At 44.5% G+C, this 21,863-nt stretch overlaps 1 protein-coding gene across 1 annotated transcript; it reads right to left on the bottom strand.

The window, feature by feature from the left end:
- Positions 1-857: 857 nt before the first annotated feature.
- On the bottom strand, positions 858-20,630 carry LOC144121681 (pancreatic alpha-amylase-like). The gene is made up of 7 exons (XM_077655025.1): positions 20,206-20,630; positions 19,875-20,032; positions 18,141-18,330; positions 17,164-17,485; positions 14,164-14,539; positions 4,523-4,841; positions 858-952 (listed from the first exon to the last, which is right to left on the bottom strand). The coding sequence occupies exons 1-7, from the start codon at positions 20,392-20,394 to the stop codon at positions 941-943; spliced, it is 1,566 nt and encodes a 521-aa protein (XP_077511151.1). The 5' UTR covers positions 20,395-20,630; the 3' UTR covers positions 858-940.
- Between the last annotated feature and the right edge of the window lie 1,233 nt (positions 20,631-21,863).

Here is a 21,863-nt window from a genome sequence, read left to right as displayed (position 1 = left end):
AGTCGACGAATTGTCCAGAGAAACGCTTCATGCAGGCGCCGGAAGGAAACTTTTTCTGCCTATTTTGCGCAGTGCTCGAGAGAGTCCGGCCATGAGCGGTAACTTCAGTTTTCCGCTTCGCTTGAGTAAAGGAGCGCTAAGTGCCTTAACAAATCGTTATACTCAGTCCGAAAGACCTCGGCCAGTGGGGTTCATTTAAAGTTCTTTATATATTCTTTTGTAGCAGAACTTTCTTTTATAGAATCGAGATATCACACGTACTGCTTTTATGTGACCTTTCAAAGGCATTAATCTGCATTATCCAATATTTCGTTATAAACTCCGTCGTTATAGCGACGATTAACTTTATAATCTTATTTAATATGTTCAGAGCACGTTTAAAGTCTTCGCGGAAAATATAGTGTGAGGTTTAACGTCCTGAAGCTAAGCGTAGGCTATTAGAAGACGAGATATAGGGGTAGGTCCCGAATTGATTTTGACCACATTGTATTTTATCGGTTTCTAGCGCTGACGTGGCACGGCGCACGGCCGTGTTTTGTATTTCTCGTCCACTGAAATACAGCAGCCGTAGCCGCGATTTGATCTCGCGGCACCGGCCACAGGAGTTCAGCTCCGTAGCCTTGGGTCATCTCGGCGGTTCTCCCGAATAACACAAACTGTTCAGTGGGTACAACTCTTTTAGAAGGTAACGCCGACAGAAGCACCCCATGTCACTTCCAGGCATCGCATTGTGGTTCTTGTCTTACCTTTTGATGACCACGTACCGGTAAGACTGGCTGCATTATATGCGTTTCGAAGTGGAGCATTTACTGAGGCAACAAGCCTACATGCGCTTATCTTTCTGCAAGTCCACAGCCTAAAAGTTCAGGACATCTTTATTTCGCGATTCCCGGTATACGTTAGTAGACTTGTTCTTCTCCTTCCTTCGTCACAAGCCACTTCAAAGTTTCGCCTGGAATATGAAAACAAGAAAAAAAAAAGGCTGAAATTTCATTCCACACAGACCATTGTTGAAACGGGTCACTAAAATTCAAAGCCAACACGCTTAGCGAAACTCTAGAAGACGCGTGCGAAAGCGTGAATAAGATGTGCAAATGTCACAGAAAGTTTTTGCCACATAGAACAATACGCGCATTATACCATTAATCTGTCACTCACTAATGCGTTGATGAGCTAAGTGCGCGACTGCGAATTGCGAAACTATAAATCACTTGGGATGCGAGAAATTTATTCTATGCTCTTAAAAAATGGTACAGCAGTTATTAACACACCAGGTAGTAACTAAAGTTGTAGCAAGAACTGATCGTTGATGCGAAAACCTTGTTTTCAGTGCAACCTCAAGTACGGGGTCGCAAGTGACGGCGTCCTGTGGTGGTAAAAACATCGAAGTATTCAAAGCGAGTATGTAATTAAATGAGATCCATTTCTGTGCAGTTTTTTTTAATAAAGCTGGTGGCACTTAGTAAGCAAAAACTAGTAACTGCTTTTTGGCATGCGCTCCTATAGCCTCTTAGCACGGTGTGTTGACGTGGTCTGTTAAATTTAGCATATTCTGGTTGAGCATCCGCCTCGCAATCGGGAGGTGCGGGGTCCGATCCCCAGTTCCGCCGGGTATTCACGGGTGAAACAATGGGTACAAGCTTCCCCTGGTCTGGTGCTCGGCCAATTTAGGGTGAAATGCTTGGCAAAATGGGTTTTGATTCTACCTTGAGAAGTCGAAAATACCTTGTGTAATGGCGCTCTTTGGCCATAGATGCCCTTGCGCCTTAAGAACCCATAATCATCAAATTTGGCATATTAGAAAAAAAAATTAAAACCAGGCGTATACTTCATGTGATCACTTCCCCGTTCCAATGACAGTTACTAGCAGTGCGTTGGTCATAGTACACACTGAAGCCAAGATATGGTGGCGTACGAAGCATGTGGGCAGTGACATCACGCAAAGAACCTTACCTGCGCACAAAAAGATGCAGGAAAGAAAAAGCCACCCATTAGAAAGAGTCATACAAGCGAGCGCCACACGCTCACTGCGCGTATAACTCATTCCCCGTCTTTTAAAAAAAATCGTCCTCAGTTAGGATCAGTGCTTCATGCCCGTTGACACGGCTCCGAATTATAGACCTCTGTAAACGTAAAGCGCGGCAAAAACAGGAAAGTAAGAAAGGCTCAACTCCTGTCGTGGCTCAGGCTGACATTATGAATAAATAAAGAAATAATAAGACGAAGTACAAGTGTCTTACATGCCTGTGTTTGCAGCGCTTTACGTTTGCTATGGATCACCAACTAACCCGCACCTGCACCTTAATATACCTTCGATTGCAGAGCCTGTGAATGAATCATGCGCGTAACGCTACCAACATAGGTAATTAGAAAACATTTATATTAAGAAAACTGTTTATTATCTTCTGTATATATCCTTTAAGGGGTTAAGCGAACGACACTAACAAGGTAGTAATGAACAACCAAAGGTAGCAAAAGGTAGTATAGGTGCCGATTATTGCTATACCGCTACTTTTAAGAAGGTAGTAAAAATATTTACTAAAAAGATAGTATCAAGCATTCAGAGTTAGCACACGCTGCAATTTTAGCACTTTTTCATTGCTTTCTTTTGTTAGTTTCCGGAGCCGTTGTGAACCGAGCAGTGAACGCGTTTTAATGTGTTTATATTGGTTTTGTTTTCAGGCATCTATTACAGAAAAGTAAATAAAACTGTAAAGTCAACATGAAGTACTAACTTCGAGTCTTATTAAAATTTTCGAATAACACTTTTTGCCGAGTTAGTTGGTTATCCAGTATCTTTTAAAAGCAACTGTGCGCTTAACAGACGAGGATAGACCGGAACGTACATAACACACAACATAAACAACACACAAGGCTCAACTTCGAACTTTTTTTTTTTAAGTTCGAAGCTGCGCCAGTGTGTCGTGTATGTTCTCCCTCTGCTCTCGTCTTTTAAGCGCACAGTTGGTTTTCAAAGACTAGTAAAACTTGTTTGCTACGTGCATGTGTTCTATCATGTACAGCTGTGCTATTTGGAAATCTCATTCGTACTAATTTAGAAGGAAAAATAGAAAATTTTGACGGAGCTCTATTTGTACCATGTCTCAGAGTTCTCTCCGCTAGACCTGAGCGTGAGAACAGTGACGTATTTTTTTCCTAGCAAAAGAATTTGGTTGCCCCGGTCACGTGTCACATTATTGTAGTCTAAAGCCTTGTCAATGGCATTTGACCCGGACAAAAAAACGCTCTATATAGAGTGGTTATTTATGAGTAATATATTTGGTACGTAACACAGGTACGAGCATCCCTAGGCGTGAAATTACTCAACCCGCTCTGTTCAACACCGAAAAATATCAAGTGCGTCAATATAAACAAGAATTGCATATATGACAATTAATCTAATACGCTATCGCATCATACCCTTAAGGTGGAGCTTAAGTGACTCTCTCCAATTTCTAAAAATTGTTTGATCTAACAGTACCATTTTTCCCACTATTTGCTTTTGTTATTCGGTACCTCCAAGGCCCTTAGTATGGGGCGTTAGATAAAAGATAGGCACGACAGTTAAATAACGGTTGTCTCGATTGCGTTCTTGAAATAGATGGTAATTCATATTACGCACGGCGTCCAACGGCAGATCGTTCCAGTCCGAGATGGGACGAAAAAATGGTCGGAAATTAGCGGTAGTTCTCTCGTCCGAGGAGTACGCGGCCTTGATGTGACTAATTCAGCTGTGGAGGCGATGCACCTTTGGATGCTTATTTTGTATTTTTCTAACAAGAGGTTCCCCGAGCACCGTTGGCGTTCAGAGCCTCATGCATTTATTCTATGTGTGTGTGTGTTTTGTGAGTAATAAAAATACAGACCTGACTCTGATCCGTGACCGCCTCTTGTGTGCATATTTTCAAAATTTTCGGGATTGAAGACCTCGAATGAATTGAATATCGTGGAAGTGCATTTTTTGCTTTCTCTGCTTGGATTAATTTGAGAAAAGCATGGAATATATTGTTATTATCTACAGACTTTTTATAGTTCATAATCAAAATATGTCAATGAGAAGCATAAATGATTCGACTGAGAACCAGGCATACCATAGCTTGAGCTGAATGCGTGCTTTAAGGATTTCGTTTGTTTTAATCGTCTGTCGCTGGATTCTACTAAAGTCTGTTCGATTCTTCGCATCCCCACTGAAGCTTCATACAACTAGACTATAGTAGTATGCAGCTCAACAAAACATCAAATACCCTTCAAAACATGTCCTCCAACCAATGCCCTGGCACACTGCCATGACATCACGGTTAATCTCTTCGCAGCCTCAAGCGTGACACTAGCAGATGGCAGGTACAAAAAATTGACCACGACGTCTTGAAAGGTTGCCGACCTCTAGGCTGGAGGGCCTCAATTTGGTGTAGTTGATGATGTGTTCCTATGTATGTTACGAATAAAGTAAGCACTTCGCGATTAAAGCAGGCACCTATGGAAAGTGCGAGTGGCTGCAAAGGTGCAAGCAGGCGCGCCTTACATCGATATGTAGGGCAACCATCGGGTCTTCCCAGCCGTTGTCCATGGTAAGATCGACTTTTCCATCATTTCGAACATCGATCACCCTTCCGCTGCAGCCAGTGGAAGTCTTGCTGCCAGAAATGACGTCGCAGTACCTTCCCGGTGGCAGGGACGTCTGAAGAACCGCGTCCAAACGGAAGTCTTCGTTGTTGATGGCGATGAACGTGGCGTTACCGCGACCGAAAGCGATCGCGTGGTACCCGTTGTCCCACCAGTTGGTGACAGGCATGAAACCCGCAACGTTGTGCAACTCGACTAGGTTGTAGATCTGGCGCCACCTGCAAGGAGAACCAAGGCGAACAAGAGAGCACAATGTTAACACCGTGTGTTAAGTGCTTTCATGGGTTTGTTGGCTGACCAATATAAAAATGGGCTATAGACTTTCTATAGACTCTATAGCTATCCTTTAAAATTCTCTTGTATAAAGGCAGACTATAGACTATCTATAGACTAAAGTCTAATACCGCCTTAATTTCCTTTTGTCTATGACAGTCTGTAGACTATTTATAAACTAAAGTGTATAACCGCCTTAAAGAAGCATACATGCCTAAATTATGGGTGCGTGTTTTCTTATTTGTAATGATGCGTAAGGCATTATTATACACGGATCACCACCCGGTATTATCTTACGACAGCTAAATAATTGATATTCGCATTTTTTATCGTGCTGTTTCGGTTTCGATTTCAAGAGCCGAATGAGCACTGTGACGTCAACGTGCGCTTACAGGTGAGGTGACGTGAGACATGAAAAATCGTCCATATCATCGCTGCTTCCACATTCGTTATCGTTCCGGCTCTTGAGGAAGACTGGCTTCAGTACTGCAGTAAATTAAAATGATGAAGCAGGGATTATATGGACGTTTTTCCCTGCGTCACCTGACTCAAAAGGCACTCTTTGACGTCAGAGTCATCGTTCGGCTTTTGAAACCGAAACCGAAACAGCAAGATAAAAAATTCGATTATAAATTATATGGCAGGCGCGTAGGCAAATGTCACATGGTGATTCATGCGTAGTGATAATGTATTCCGCATCATTGTAGGGAAGAAAACATGCCACCAAAATTAGGTGTCTATACTCCTTTTATTTCTTTTCTTCTGCAGACGGTCTATAGACTATAGATAAACTAAAGTCTATAAGAGCCTTGATTTACCTTTGTCTTTTTGTCTATAGACACTGTATATGCTATCTATAGACTAAACTCTACAACCGCCTTCGCTTTCATTTGTCTATAGACTATATATAGACTGAAGTATATAATAGCTTTAATTTTCGTTTGTCTATAGGCAGCCTGTAGACTGAAGTGTACAACCGCCTTAATTACTTTTTCTCTATATACGGTCAATAGACTACAGACAAAAGCCTATTACAGACTTAACTTTCTTTTTCTCTACAGATAATCTACAGACCCGTATAAGTCTTAATTTTCATATTGTCTATAGATTATCGATAGACTATAGTCTAGAAAAGCCTTAATTTTTCGGTCTATAGAAGTTCCACGGACTATAAACTAATGTCAATAACAGCATTAATTTTCTTTTCTCTATAGGCAGTCTATAGGCTATCTATAGCCTAAGTCTATAACAACCTTAATTCCTTTTTGCCTATAGTCGGTCTATAGGCTGTCTATACACTGCTGTCTATAACAGCCTTAATTTTCTTTTATCTACATACGGTCTACACACTCTAGACCAAAGCCTATAGTAGCCTTAATATTTTTGTCTATAGACAGTCTATAGACTATCCATCGACCAAATTGGTTTAAAGTTTTATTGGGCTTTAACTTCCCAAAGCGACTCAGGCTATTTGAGACGCCGTAGTGAAGGGCTGCGGAAATTTCGACCACCTGGGGTTCTTTAACGTGCACTGACATCGCACAGCACACGGGCCTCTAGAATTTCGCCTCCATCGAAATTCGACCGCCGCGGCCGGGATCGACCCCGCGTCTTTCGGGTCAGCAGCCGAGCGCCATAACCATTGAGCCACCGCGGCGGCTCTTCATCGATTAAAGTCTATAACAACCCTAATTTCTTCTTGTCTGTAGAAAATCTATAACTACCCTTCGACTAGGTTTATAACAATTTCAATTTCTTTTTGCACATCATGCCGAGAGGAACCTTGCAGCGGGTGACCACAACAATGGCTGGCCGTCCACCTCCTTCACTATTTCGAGAATTTAAAAAATTTCGGTGACGACAATGTAACGCCTTCCTGTGTATTGTTTTTAGAAGCCTTGAAAAGTTCTTTTTCGTTTACGCTGTTACGTATATTAGAAGCACAAATAAAGAATTTTAATGCTAAAAGGTAAAGTGAGGAAAGAAAGGCATTCCAGAAGTAATGGCTGGTTCACATACAAGCGACTGAGCGATTGAGCGGCGAGTCGCAGAGAAATTTTCCTACCTGCTGGAACCTCGCCGCTCACCGCCGCGACGACTCTCAGCCAGTTTTTGCGCCGCGCCAACAGGATTCGCTACTGTTTTCGCTTGGGTGTGAAACAGGCTTAAGGATGCCCGCAAACTGTACCACATCAAATGAACACGCTCTCGCTTAAAAGAATCGCTCGAGACAGTTTCATTCCATGTTTCGATTGTTACTGCCAACCGCGCTTAGCTCGGAAACGTTTCATCAACGATTCCACATTTCTCCTTAAAACTTCCTGAAAATAAAGGGTGAAATACGGGCGTGAGAATTCAACGACGTGCCCTTCTCTTAGACACACCGAGAGTCTCAACGAGAATGGTCCTCTGCGCGATTAGCATCTGCCATTTAAATCTTTGCCGTTTGCATTGACGTGGAAAAGCGCTCCAACGTAAGAATCATAACGGCGGTATTTTTTCGTTCCTTCCAATATAGATGCTGCTTCAGTGCTTATGACACATTGATGTCGCCCAAACCAGTTTTCTAAACACAAAGACAAAAAATACTTTAGGCATTGCAACTTTTTTAATTATTCGGAAGGTGTGCCACATATTATTCGGTGGGAGACGCGGTGCGTATGAAGAAAGGAGTAATGTTTCGGTTATGTTTTCGCGAAACCCTCTCTGGTCTTCGATGCCAGATCAAGCTACACAAGACATCAGTGTGAATGGTAAAGATACGACCATGAATGGGTTTCTGTTTCACGTTTTACCTATTTTATCGCGAGATTGCCTAAAATCATTCGGGCTGCAAGCAACTGCGCGCGCGGATGCGTCCTACGTGTTTAGATTACATTAGTAATCTAAAAAGTTGCCTGGACCGCCTCGATCCTCGCCCATTAACAGAGCAAAAGATCCTCGGTCCGTGGCCACAGCAGTCGACTGCCCTCAAGGCATACAAGGCACTCTTTGCCTACTTGAGAGCGACTGGATTGAGGGACGAATTGTGACAGCGTTGTGCGTGTGTGTGTTATGCCTTTTTCCCTTCTCTCTTCCTCCTTTCAGTCCCCTAATCTCTCTTCCCCAGTGCAGGGTAGCCAACCGGAACCCCTTTCGGGTTAACATCCCTGCCTTTCCCTCCTCCTCTTTATCTATATATCTATCTTGGCTGTGTCGGTGTCGCCGGTGAAGTGGGCGTGTTCTCTTGTGGATTACTTTTTAAACGAAATCCAAATTAATCGACCACTCAGGATAAGTCTACAGCATTATGTTTTATTAATTTGGTCTCCCAAACCACTTTAAGCAGAGCTGTGTGTGCAGAACAGATTATCTGAGCAGCGACAAAATTCCTATCTCGTTTGTAAGCTGCGTTATAAGCAGTGAAAACCATCGGGTTTTCGACTAATGCCACTTATGTCTGTGCCGCTATGTTGTTCCGAACGCGTGGAAAGGCGGTCGGTGCGACACCCGCGATGGTAAGCTGCTCCTCGCGAGCTGTCTGCCGGCTTTTCCGTGTTGCATGGTCAGAAATATCGCTTAGCGCGTGAATGACGACCAGCGCCGAGTGAGCACGATTTACTTAGCCCCTCCGGAAGCGCACACTCCCGTTTTGAAGTGGATTACGTTTTTTTTTTAAATCTTTGTATTATCGCCTATTTGAACCATGGAGTGTCGTTTTTTGAGAGGTGCGTACTGCTTGTTACGTAAAGACGCTCGTATGACGCGCGTCGTAGACAGCGACGTTTCTCCAAAGATGTTTTGTAAAGCTATATATGGACTGGAGCACGGGACGTTTTTCAAAGTTGTAGACAAGCAGCGCTGGAGGAATGCCTATAGAGTAATGGTTGAAAAAAAAAGTCGTTGCCGACATGAACGGCCAGCGTGCAAAAACAGCGTGAAGAACCTACGAGCTGCATTCCGCCTCCTATTACGTCGCACACGCATGGATTCTTACATGCTCGTTATCCGAGCCGCTGCCGCCACCCCTGGACGGCGCGCTCTTCATTTAGAAAGCTGAGTAAAGGTCGCCTCGACAGGAGATGGCCTACATTTCGTTCCGAGAGGCTCGTTCACGAAGCCCGCTCACGCGTGCACAGATTTCTCCAACGGCCTTTGTGCGAGAGGCAGAGTATGCGTTTTTGTTCTCAGAATGCTACATTACGAAAACTTAGCTCGGCGCTTATTTTCGCAAACGAATGCAATTCAGCTCGCGATGTGTTGTGGCTGCGCCTGTGGTTGAAGTCTTTAATTGTTTCATTGAAATATTTCCTATTTTTAGCGTTTTCTTTGCTTTCGTTGACATTTCTTGCAGCCTTAGGTTAGGTTACCTGCATGCAAGAACCACCTCTTCACTGCACTGTTCAGGCGGCACTTGATGGTAAAGCTAAATGAATTTGAAACGGTATTTCATCGTGACAGTAATGCGCATGTTGTCTCAAGCTCACCCCTGCTTTTGAAACGGCGCCACTATGTGCTAATTGAGCTTTTCTGGATAATGAACGCGGCATGGAAGCGCTACAGACCGCTTGTTTCTAAAAGCGCGTTGGTGTATGAGAATGCTATTCCCTATTTGGTGCTTCAAGTTATGGGCACAAAACTGTGGTGGACTGGTTCGCGTCGGCGTGGCGGGTTTCGCATGGCTTGTGCCCGTTTGAGTATCGGCGTATGCACCAGGCTTCACGCAAGGTATTAAGGTATTTTGAAGCGCTTGTTTAATATCAGGTAAAATAATAGATGCCGCAATATTCTCCTGCTGGAATCCCTGTGTGATGAGCATTGAATGTGCATTTTATGGGACACCACTCACAAAATTTTTCCAAGTCTTCTATTCCAACGTTAAAAGGAATATCATACAGAGTCAGTATTGGAAAGAAGTATTCAGTGCAGACGAAGATTTCTCCTGTGGTTATGGGTCTTTGTTACAATGTTTTCTGAAAACCATTTAAAATTTGTCATGCGTATTTACTGAAATGACGAAGCGGGCGCGATTGCTCAGTGATTATCGTGTTCTTCTGGTGACCTGAAAGAAGCAGATTCAGTTGAAAAGACGCAGGTCACATTTTGATGGAGGCGAAATACTGAAGGCCCGTGTAACATGCAATGTCAGTTCACGGTAAAGAATCACAGTTGGTTGAAATTATCCGCAGCCTTTCACTACAACGTCCCACATAGCCGAAGTCACTTTATGTCTTTGAACCCCATAAAACTAAACCAAAGCGATCAAGAGTACCTTTCTAGAATGAGATAGCCAAGATATGCCTAGCTTTGTACAGAACGTGTGTAGAGATGGAGTAGAATTTTTTTAAGCTACCCTCAAATTTTTTCGTTCCCGCAGTAAATGTCAACATGCCCTGATGATTGACTCCAGACAACAGGCCGCAGGAATGCTTCGGAGAAGACTAGCTGGAACGTTACTTTCAACATTTATTTGCATAATGTGGTGCACTCTTATGGTACGTGCATCGCATATTCCCAGCCAGGATACCTTGAAGATAAACTAAATTTGTAAGTATAATGAGCGTCATGTCATTTTTGAAGACCGTGTGGAGACACTTTTCGGTTATTGTTGACTGTCTATAGACAATTCTCTACAAAAGGTGTAGTAAGCAGAGATCTACAAACTTCTATAGCATTGCCAGATAATAAATATATGGAGCGTCTATAGACAGTCTGTAGACCTATGTCTGCTGGACCAGTGGACTTTTGTTTATAGACTGTCTACAGACAGAAATCAATAAGAAGTGCATGGACGTATGTCTATGGATTGTTTATAGACTGTCCATAGACCTGTGTCCAACAGACGTTCAGCAGACATTGGTCTTTAGACAAACCTATAGTATTTGTCTATAGACGGTTATAGACCTCTTAGCCTAAAGGCTATAGACACTCTATGGACCGTCTAAAAAATTTGTAAACGAAGCGCTAACTTCCAAATGAGTTTTGTTCGACGCATTGGTCGAAATATGTAGAAACCTGATCAGGGGGGTGGAGGAGGAGCAGGAAAAAGAGAAAGAAAACAACAAATGGCTGTCAACACAAAATCAAAACAAGTTGTCACACGGTTTGGGCACAGATATTGTCTCCTTTTTTGAAAGAACGACTGATAGCGCACTTATGCAGTCACTGCCTGTCCTATCCCCAGTACTTCAAATATTTCTCGTGTGATTTCGTACCTTGGCTGTCGATAAATAGATCTCCCGAAATCAGGAGCACCGTGGCCACCGCCCTCGAACTCACAGTCGGGACCGTGAACCACAAGAGTTCCATGCATTTTTGCGCATTGTTGGAATGCTCCAGCGGTCAGTCATTTACACACCGACCGCGCCAGCCAACGTAAGGGCGTCCGCATGACAATGGTATCTAGTAGGCGGTACTCTCCATGCAGTCGTCATGCCTGCAGGAACGCCGTGACTGACAAAGTGCATTTCGTTTCCCCGATAGGTTGGTCAGCATACAAAGCTTACCTAGTTTGTGGGGCGCTGAAAGAACATTTACCTTCGGGCATGAAATCATGAAATCATGCCCGAACTTGATTGACCAAAGTTTCTTCAGGCATATTCATCGACTAAAGTCAAGTGTCTATCCCATCCATCTGCTTTGTGCTCGGGCTGAGAGCATCCTCAAAAAGCAAAAGTATCACTACGCTAAGGTGGACGAAGAAGAAAAAATGAAAAAAAGTGTGGTAACCTTGCCATACATCCATTAATTGAGCCGCCGCGGTGGCTGATTGGTTATGGCGCTCGGCTGCTGGCCCGAAAGACGCGGGTTCGATCCCGGCAGTGGTGGTCGAATTTCGATGGAGGCAAAATTCTAGAGGTTCGTGTACTGTGCGATGTCAGTGCAGGTTACAGAACCCCAGGTGGTCGAACCCCAGGTGGTCGAAACGGCGTCCCTCATAGCCTGAGTCGCTTTGGGACGTTAAACCCCCATAAATCAAACATCCATTAATTGTCCCATCTAATGAAGAGTGTTCGGAAGGTCAAAGTATATGTCGTTTTTTCAGCACACCACAAACTGGGCAGGCTTTATAGGCTGACGAACCCATTGATGAATCGAAATCCAGGTTGTCAGATTTAGCATTCCAACCGCTATGTCGATTGTATAAGAATATCATCTGCAAGATGCCACTGTGATGCCGGCGCTCCTTAGTTGGCCACAGCCTAAGATCTCTAAATGACCGACGTCGAGACCATGACAACAATGTACAAAATGCGTGAAACTCTTGCGATCCATGGTCGCCAGTGTGACTTCGAGGGCGGTGGCCACTCTGCTCCTGATCTCGAGAAGTCTATAGTTATCGACAGCTACGTACACAGGTCACGTGAGAAATACTTGAGGCGCTAGAGATAGATATGACACGCAGTGGCTGCGTAAGCGCACTGGCAGTCGCTCTTTCGCAACAGGAGATTCGATATCTGCGCGTTAACCGCGCGAGAACCTTTCTTTGATTTTGTGTTCTAAGCCATTTGTTGTTTTCTTTTCTTTTTTTCCTTACCCTTTTTCCCCTTCCATGTACACCTACCTTTTTCCCCCTACCATATATATTTCGATCAATGTTTCGAATAACATTCATTTGGTAGTTAGCGCTTGTATGTGTCTTTTCCGTTGCTTTCGGCGCGCTTTGTTGCCAAGAATGGATTACCAACAAGTCCAAACGCACACCTCATTTGTATCTTTGTTAAGATAACGTGATGAGCACGCTATACGGCGCAATGCTAGCCCAATAACAGGAAAACATTTATACACAATATAAACACCAACTTAACGCTGAATAATCTCAGCCATTTCAAAAGGTCAAGCATATTCTAACTTCAAAGACACGTTTATTGCATCAGTTAACGGAAGGGATCGTGCTGCCCCATTGCCAGAGTAAGCTTAAACATTGACTGTTGTGAAATACTTTCCAGTAAGGCGTGAAAGAGATGGTAAAAGAATCAGATGTCTCCGCAACAATTCTTGTCAGGTTATTTAGTCTCATCACATGCACCAAGGGCATTTATCCATTTCAGAACTTTTGCTGGAGTATATTACAGGCTTGCCTAAGATGAAACTCACAGTGCACTTCTCATTTTAAGTACAGTACACAGTAAGCGAGTTCATTATTATGCTCTTCTCTAGCGATATCTCATGACGTGAATTTAATGTATAACTAATGCGAGTTTAATAAGATCGTTGTCAAGAGCTGCATAAAAGGATCACGGAGATGTTGCTCTCCTTCAATCACTGCTGCTTTCGAGATTCTTATGCTGTGGAGATATGCAACGTCTATACCATCTGCATCTCCCGGCACCAAGCTACTGGCATACCGTTCTCTCGTCCTTCCTGTGCTTGAGTACAACATCCTGTGTTGGTCTCCGCACGCATAGAAATGCATAAATAAGGTAGAAAGCGTGCAGCGGAAAGCAGTAAGGTTTATTTTTAACAAATATCAACGTAACGACTCCACAACTGAACTCTTAAACAAGGCAAATCTCTCCACTATATGTAACCGTGCCCGAATCTCACGCATTAAATTCATCTATCTCCACTTAAACGGTGCCCTAAAAATATATTCTGACCTCTACTTAGTTCATTCACCAAAACACAACACCAGAACGAAACATTCACTACGCTTAACCGAGTATAAGTTTAATACTGACACCTTTCGTTATTCATTTTTTCCGCAAGCGATCAGGGAATAAAATATGTTACATGGAAATGTTGTTAACTCTGAATCTTTGATCAGTTTTTTTTGTAACCTGTCATGATGGTTTATTTGAACTTTTTAGTGAAGCATTGCACGTACTTTTGTGTTGCTTAATATTGCGTCATGCATTTTGGAACTGTCTCCCATGATTATCTATTTTACAATGTTATATCAGTTGCATGAACCTTCTTTGTGATTTTTTGTGACGTACCTAAAAAGAAAACCAACCTGTTCCCATTCCTACAACAGCTTTGAAAGAGGCTAGCAGTATGTTCCAAATAAATACATAAATAAATAAAAATATAAGAAGCCGTGGAGCTAAGTAAATAAATATCAAGCCTATAAGTACCACTGGTCTGGAACTGGAAACGTTCGGTGTTGAAATACAGCCTAGCGGCGCAAATTCTTTTATCGGTTTTGCCAGCTGATGACCTGTAATAGACCACGTTCGGTGAAATTCTGCAAGATCTGTCAGGTGCTCAGACCTGTTTAATGAAGTTATAAGCATTTATCCTGTATTGATATATTCGTAAAAGTGCGCACCAACAAACGATTCCCACCTGTGTTCGCAGACCCATCCGCCACCGCAGCTGTTGTCAGGGTGGCGAATGACCCGCTTGATGTTCCACTCGGCGTCGGATGGCGGCCCGTACCAAGTATTCTGGTCCACACCGTCGCGGAAGTCCCGGGGCCAGTGGTAGCTGCTCATCACGCGGGGCAGCCCGTACGGCCAGGCCAGGAGGAACGCGGCGGCCATCTTGTACAGCCGGGGCTCGAAAAAGGTCACGATGTCCGCGCCGCCTGCTCCGTGTCCCCGCTGGTTGTCGTGGTTGTCGATGAAAGCTACCGCATCACCGCCGGGCAGGAATCCCCAGGACTCGCCGAAATTTGTGAGATGCTTCAGTAGCATCCCCGGTCGCTTGCGTAAAACGGCGCCTTTTGTAAAAAGTCCAAGGAGTATGTACACAAGAACATCGACTCGAAGTGCGGCCAGAACAGAGTTATGGACAGAAAATTTGTGTTGACAAAAGCAAGGACTTAGTACCTGTCGCACATGTGTGTCGGCACCGTAGCAGGGCCATGAGGGAAGGGAAGAAGTAGCGCGTGACAGAAGGGAGAGGAAGGGAATAGGAGAAGTGAGAGGTTGTTATGGTGGTGGTAATAGTTTTGTTTCTACGAGTATTTAGATGACAGAGCGTGAATGGTGCCTTCCGTCTAAGACTCCAAAAAGGCTGCTGCCGCTCGGGCCTGGATGATCACGTTCCTATGGTCAGGATTAATTTCGACCATCTGAGGTTCTTTAACATGTACTGACGTCGCAAAGCGCATGGGCATATGCTGCGTTCGCGTCCATAGAAATATCGCCGCTGCGGCCCGGTTTTTGATGCAACGTCCTTGGGCCTCAGCAGCCGAGCGCACTAACCCCTAAGCCAACGTTCGGGGTGTACTATATTGTAAGGGTACCTCCATTTATTTATTTATTTATTTGCTTGTCCTGACTAGTCAGATTTCCGCTGCTGAACAAGAATTGTCAATCGGAATTTCTGAATTTCCAGCTATACACGCTTGTTACACCCTGTAGGGCTTCATTACTCGGGAAAAATATTCAGTGCATTTTTCGTTAACTTTGATTGCAAGGAGATAGATTCGGTTTTATATGGTAGCGGTATTTTTGCGCCGCCGCCTAGTGCTACTTGATGAAGCAAGCGTAAGTTAAGGCCTGATAAAGACGACCGCTGAGGTATTTTGACGCAAATAAATGGCATTCTAGGGCCAGCTTCCTGTGCCCTGGCAAGTTTAGCAGCTGTCACAATGATTTAAAGCACTATGCAAGTAAGCGCCTGCATGCAATAAGCAGAACCCTGCACTGCCTTAATGAAGCACGCAAGGTCACAGCTAATGGGTGACGAGAAACCGCGCATCAAGATGAACCAACGCACAGTGCCTGCAGGATTTATGTCCGCGCACATGACAAAGCGTGCAGTATGGAAAAGACGGTTTTATTCCTCTGTTCCTGGATTGAAGAACAAATGCTGAATCCTACCCTTACAAAAATTTGCGATGAGTTTCTGATAAAAATTCAATGATTGTCAATTTCAGATATCACACTCATCAAGCATTCCTGATGATTTCAGAGTTGAATATCTTGTACACGGGTGATATATATTGGCCACCGAGTATCTGACTAAGATGTGATGTGCTTTCTCATGCTGACATTCTCTCTAATTTCTTTGCATACATGCTAAATTCAGGATGCATTTCTGAATGGTTGGTGCAACGTTATGGTTTATAGTAAAAAAAAAGTGAATTCCATTTTGTTTAGCGGCTGTTTAATATCGTAGACAAACCCCTACAGTGAAGCTCTCTTACATGTAATGTAAAAATCCACTACACTATTCTAAGTGCAACTTTCGCTGAAACGTGGAACAGTCCAGCGCCATAATCTGCCAGTCAATGCTGCAAACAGCTTCCATCGACCCTCTGAAATGAGCAAGTAACAAGGCAGATAATAGGCCATTAACACCTCTGAAAGTACATGCCACACTGGTACACTCAACTGATATGTACAGGCGCGGACATAAGTAAACGGAGCACGCGAATTCGTTGTAAGTGCCAAAGCGTCTGTCCTATAGTGACTGAAGAAACCTTCTTCGTTCGCAAGAAAGCGCACTGGCGTCCCCTACCAGTATGCACAAACCATTGCTGGCAGTTTCAATTAGGCAACGCACGAAAAATGTTGGAAGCCAATAGCGTGCTCCGTTTACTTTTGTCCGCGCCTGTACAGCTTGTGCCAAATGTAAGCAGGCTGCATGGTTTGCTTCTCCGTGATATAGTGTAGCCCCTACTGCTTTTTGCTCTCCCTACTGCTTACCTAAAAACGAAAAGGTATTGAAAGGTGAAGAAATGGATCCTTTTTACCTCACAGTGATTTATAGCTTGTTGGGTGCGATAAGTGTTCCACTATACAACTGGGAAGCAAACCGGCAAGCCTGGTTACTTTTGGCAAAGACGATACTTCATAGCGTGAGTTCATGCTTATGTACACCCAATAAGACGCCCTCTAACAGGTGTTAGTGAGGAGAGGTTAATAAGTGCAGTTCTGTAAAATAATTTTGATGTCATACACTCAACCTCTGGCCCGTTCAAATGAATAGGCTTAACTGCAAAGTTCTGTTAGCTTAAGTGTATCATTGCTGCACTAGAAATTTCATAAAAGCGTGTGAGACTGTGCTCGAAACAAATACTGCTCTGATGTTTTGACGCATCAGAAAAACTGCCTTTTTTTCATCAGGAAAGTTCATGCAAAAAGAGATGATGAAGTTATGTTGTCAGTCCAGTCCCAAAAAGCTGATGCGAAAATTCATCAAGAATTTATGTCAATCCGATACAAAAGATTTCATTCAAAAACTCATTAAAAATGTATGATGTTGGCCTGACGCAAAAACGAAACATGTTGCTTTAATTATTATCTTCTGATGATAACCACCTTTATATCATAATAATATCAGAAATTCAATATTCATTTTCATAAGGGAAACTCAGGGCTCCAATCTACGTACCTAGCTTTGCTCCGTACATAAACTCGGTTATCCTCCCTAGGTGTCGGTAATGCCAGCGAGTCACCGGCTCGCCGTGTCCCAGGTCAATGACCTCTTGGTAGATAAATGGCTTTGTGTTCGCGGGGAAGAATTCCGTGCTGAGGTCCTTGAGCCTGCCGTAGATGGCTTCTAGATCACGCGGCCACATGTGCTTGGCGGCGTCGACGCGGAAACCGGCAACGCCGAAGTCGATGAGCCGATTCAGATAGTCCGCCACCTTGGCCCGAACTTGCTCTCGGCCCAGGTTCAAGTCTCGCAACCCGACCAGTTCACAGTTGCGCACCTGGATAGAAGTTTTTCGTGGTAGCTTTCGCGTAAACAGTTCGCAGATGCTTTAGTGGCAATGAACATGAATGTTCGTATGACTGTGTAAGCATGTTCTAGATGGCAGATCAAATGCTGTACGGAGCCACCCGACCCCTAAACCTTCCTGTGTTCGCACACCACCATCTCACCTACTATTAAAGTATGTTACCGACTTTTAACAGTGTTCATGCTTATCCACAAGATGCTCCTGCTTTCCCTCCAATGGGTGGAAAAGAAGTACGATAATGACGACGGTCAGATAAATCGGAAGTCACGTGAGCAATATATAAGATTACCTAGATCAACCTGCGAAAAGAGCCTGCAGAGAAGACACAATAAAACACATCCTAAGGGCGAAAACTTTACACTGTTAGAATTTGCATCCGTTTCATAAAATTTTCGAAAGCAAGCCTAGACAAGCAATAACTGAAGATCAATCTTCCACTACTTACCTATGAAACGCGCCAACATATCTCAGCCTGGTAAAATTGAGTGTTTGAAACCGTTCAATATTGCCAGTCCTACGAGTGAAGAGTGGCCTACAGCGGAAGGTGTTCTTTCAGGGCGTCGTAGTAATATCCCTCGATATTACTCGTTTTCAATCCCTATGAAGCACAGAAATTGTCCCCCACCTGGTTCGCATCGCCGTAGCTCTCGATGGTACCCGATGAGGTGCCGCAGTGTTCTTTCCTGTTGAAGTCTTCCGGGCCGTAAGGAACAGCGGGGTAACTGAACTCCGCATAATTGAAGCTGGAGCCAGCCGTACCTTTGTTGATCTGCAAGCCGCCAGTCATATGATTCATGACGACGTCGATGTACACCCTGAAGCAGCAAAAAAATATAGCAACTGAAACGCAAAAATTACACTCCCACTGGTGCTATGGCATTTTGGAAAAATACGTCGGCGACTTATCAAACTCCGAAAGATTTTTTTACGAACAAAATCTGCCGAGTGATTTATCGCAAAGGGGAACAGTAAATGCTTGCCACGGTCAAATTCCCCGCTCGTGAATGAGAATGCGCCCCAAAAAGGGGCAAGGAGAAAGAAGGAGAAGGCCTATCGTACGTTAACCGTTGTTGATTTCTCGCCCCTTGCTAATTAAAAGCTCGGAGCGGTTTTTTTCTTCGAACTACCATTTGATCAGACAGACCGAGTCTCAAGCAAGCTTCCAACGCCAGGTTATTGAGAAGACCGAATTTCGAAGCCGACTTCTAAAGACGAAACATGTCCAGCGTTAGAAACGTCTCCACTATTTCACTGCCATCCACATCACTGGCTTTCTTTTTTTAATCAAGCCCTCTCCCAGCACCCAGCCCTACGCTCTGCTGTCAACTAGCCTTTGCGACAGCTCTGCATTTGCAGGAAGAGGAGGAGAGAGCCCCATGAGTGGGGACATAACAAAGGAAATGGATTTTTGACTTCCTTTCCTGAGTGAGGCATGCTTACATTCCGCTCTCTGACGTGAGGCTATACTCATATAAGTAGAGCTTAACAAGGCGACTAAACGAGCAGAAATTACCTAAGGGTGCATTTGCGATGCGAGAGATATTGGCGGCATCAAAACAGAGGAGGGTATGAGTATAGTTTATACAAGCAGGAAATAGGACGACGCTGCTGTTTGATTCGCAAAAATTTCTGCCCTCTAGCTCAGATTATTTTCACGCCCGTAACCGGCTTGCTACTATAAAGAACAAGATTAGAGAGTTGTCTTTGCTTAGCCGACGAAATCAGTTTCCAGCGCCGCAAATACGGCGGAAAATAAGTAGACTTTTGCTCCAGAAAACATCCTAATGAATCTTCCGAATTGTGTTCAGTTCTCCACTACGCGGCGAACAAGGCATACAACGTAATATAGAGTGTAGCCGAATTTCTCAGACAAACCTTTATAAGAAGTATTTTTTATCCCAAAGAGACTGAAATAATAGAACAAGATACGGCCGACAGTTTCCGAGCCCAATCACTTAAAAGAACTGGAATGTCTTTTTGTCATGCGAAGTTGCCCCCAGTTGAATTTATTGCCTCGAGTTCAATTTATTGCCTCAGTTTGTCTTGTTTTTCTTGCGAATATGCCTTGTTGTTAATCTGCAATTTCAACTTCTGTCCTTTTTGCCGTATATCACATTCACTTTTCAGTTTGTTTTGTTTTTTGATGAGCTTGTTGTAAAGCTCTTCCTGCTGAGGCCATTATACCTTCCCGCAGTACGATTAAATAAAGTTCAAAGCATGCAATTTATCCTTTGTATAATATGCACGCTGATACCAGCAAGTCAGTATCCGCTGTCGAGTAAGCGCGCTGTCATGTTGTGGGTAATCCGTGTTGCGTGACGCATGAGTTACGCCACAGCGCGTGTAGCGGAGCACTGACCTCACTCCGGCCTGGTTGCAGCGGCGGACCATATCCCGGAACTGTGATTCATTGCCGCTCCGGTTTTTGATCTTGTAACTGACGGGCTGGTAACGCTCGTACCACGGCCGTCGCACCACGTCTCCCAGAATGATGCCGTGCTCATTGACTGGCGATGTCTTCTCGGTGCAAACAGGCAGGCAGCGACGTCCATTGGACAGAAGAGGGAAAGCCATGAGAAGAAAGATGAAAGCGTATGAATGTAATTACCAAGCTCAATTGCTTGGCTTATTGCGAGCACAAAGTTATTCAGCGACGCCATCAGAGAATATAATGCGAAAATGCGACCGACCTGGACAGCGCCGTAGCCGCGTGGTCCGAGGAATGTCTCGCACTCGTCGGCTATGTCGTCGAACCGCCACTCGAAAAGGTGTACGATCACACTGCGCCCGGGCACCGTGTTCGGCTCCTTGTTGCGGTGGGCACCGAGGCAGCAGACGAGCGACGACGACGCAACACAGAGGAACCAGAGTAACCCCATTTAACTGGCTACGCTTTGCCGGAACGCGCAAGAGACCTGTCGAACGGTACGAGCGGCAGCTGAAGCAAACCTAGCGGCAGCGTTCCTCCAAGGCTGCACGGGTGAATTCTAGGTATTTCTTTCCCGATGTATGTACAATATGGCCGACTCGCATTACCACCGTGTCCGTTTTCCGCGTGATTCAAGCAGCGACGCGTGCCCCAAGCGACGATGCGATAATGCGCCCCGACAGGCGCGACAAGCAGCGCGTTCTGTAGACCGTCTATCTGATTGTTAGCAGGAACGCCCTTTCCGCGTTTTCTTACATAACTTCATGGAATCTCTCGTCCAAGGTCTTTTGTTATCATCTCTTGGCCAGTTTACAAAGGCGTTTTTTTCTCGATGCAGCGGTCCGCTGTGGTGTTGCATAAGCATGATATATTACAATTGTTTCTCCTTGAGCGCAGGTTCCTACGAGGACTCTTCACGCTGTCCATTGTTCGCGCTGCATACGAAGGCTGTACTCCTGCCTTCAAAATTTCGGCTTGTGGCGGTTACGCAACGGTGATTAGAACGCACATGGAGGGGTGTGAATGTGAGTTGAACGCCTCCAACTTGCAAACAGTAATAATTTGAACGTTTTCTTTTTTTCGCTTCAACCAAACGCAGCTTCCACTGTGATAAGGAGAACTCGCAGGCAGAGAGGTGGGGTGTATGTCAAAAAGAATGGCGACCCGCATTGCTGGACCACAATTCTCTTCATCAGCATTCTCTATACTGGCCTTACTCGCACAGGTGACTGAAGATTATCATGGGAGTCTCATTACTTTTTTTTTCAAATTAAACGCAGACTACACGCTCCCATCCAATCAAAGCGCGGGGAAACACTTCGCAGCTCTAAGGGAGACAATATGTGCTTAGTGAAAGTTGCGCCGGCCTAGTTTTTCGCGTGTTGCAGTATACCGGCGACCTTTTGGCGCAAGGCAGTGCACGCCCCAAACGGCAATGCTTTGAACTCTTTATTTATGCCGCGACACTCGTCACCTCGGGCACCTCGTCACCTCGGGCAAAATGCGTGATCATATTCCATTAGCCGCGCGGCGAAGTATTTCACGATGAGCAAAGGAACAAAGACAGAAAAAGGACGCAAACAGACACAGCGCTGCGTCTATGTGAGTCCGTTTTCTGTCCTCCTAATAATAATCATAATAAAATAATAAGCCCCTCTCTGCACCATGGCAGTGGTGCAGGCAGGGGCTTATTATTTTTCATTCTTTTTTAGGTTGCCCCAACCTAATATTTGTCCTCCTACTTTAGCGCTCTCTTTTCATGTTCCAAAGTGCATAAACATGCACAAGTACAACTTCGGGGGAGTTACCTTCCGCGTTGAAATTGTGAATCGACCGAATGGGCCGTTTACTGCTAATGATGCCATCCATGGCACATCGTAACGGGTGACAATTTCGCCCTGAATATGGCCTGCAACACGC

This window comes from Amblyomma americanum, chromosome 2 (assembly GCF_052857255.1).
Source record: "Amblyomma americanum isolate KBUSLIRL-KWMA chromosome 2, ASM5285725v1, whole genome shotgun sequence".
NCBI classification, from domain to species: Eukaryota; Metazoa; Arthropoda; class Arachnida; order Ixodida; family Ixodidae; genus Amblyomma; species Amblyomma americanum.
Note: the sequence above shows the minus strand (reverse complement) of the source record. Positions and strands in the feature narration are given on the sequence as shown.

Excerpts from the sequence above, each read along its gene's own strand:
- LOC144121681 (XM_077655025.1), bottom strand. The coding sequence starts at position 20,394 with ATGGGGTTACTCTGGTTCCTCTGTGTTGCGTCGTCGTCGCTCGTCTGC. Across the intron at positions 20,033-20,205 it reads GCGGCTACGGCGCTGTCCAG|ACATCGCCAGTCAATGAGCA; the intron begins GTCGGTCGCATT and ends TGCACCGAGAAG. Across the intron at positions 14,540-17,163 it reads TATGTACGGAGCAAAGCTAG|GCGCCGTTTTACGCAAGCGA; the intron begins GTACGTAGATTG and ends TTTTTACAAAAG.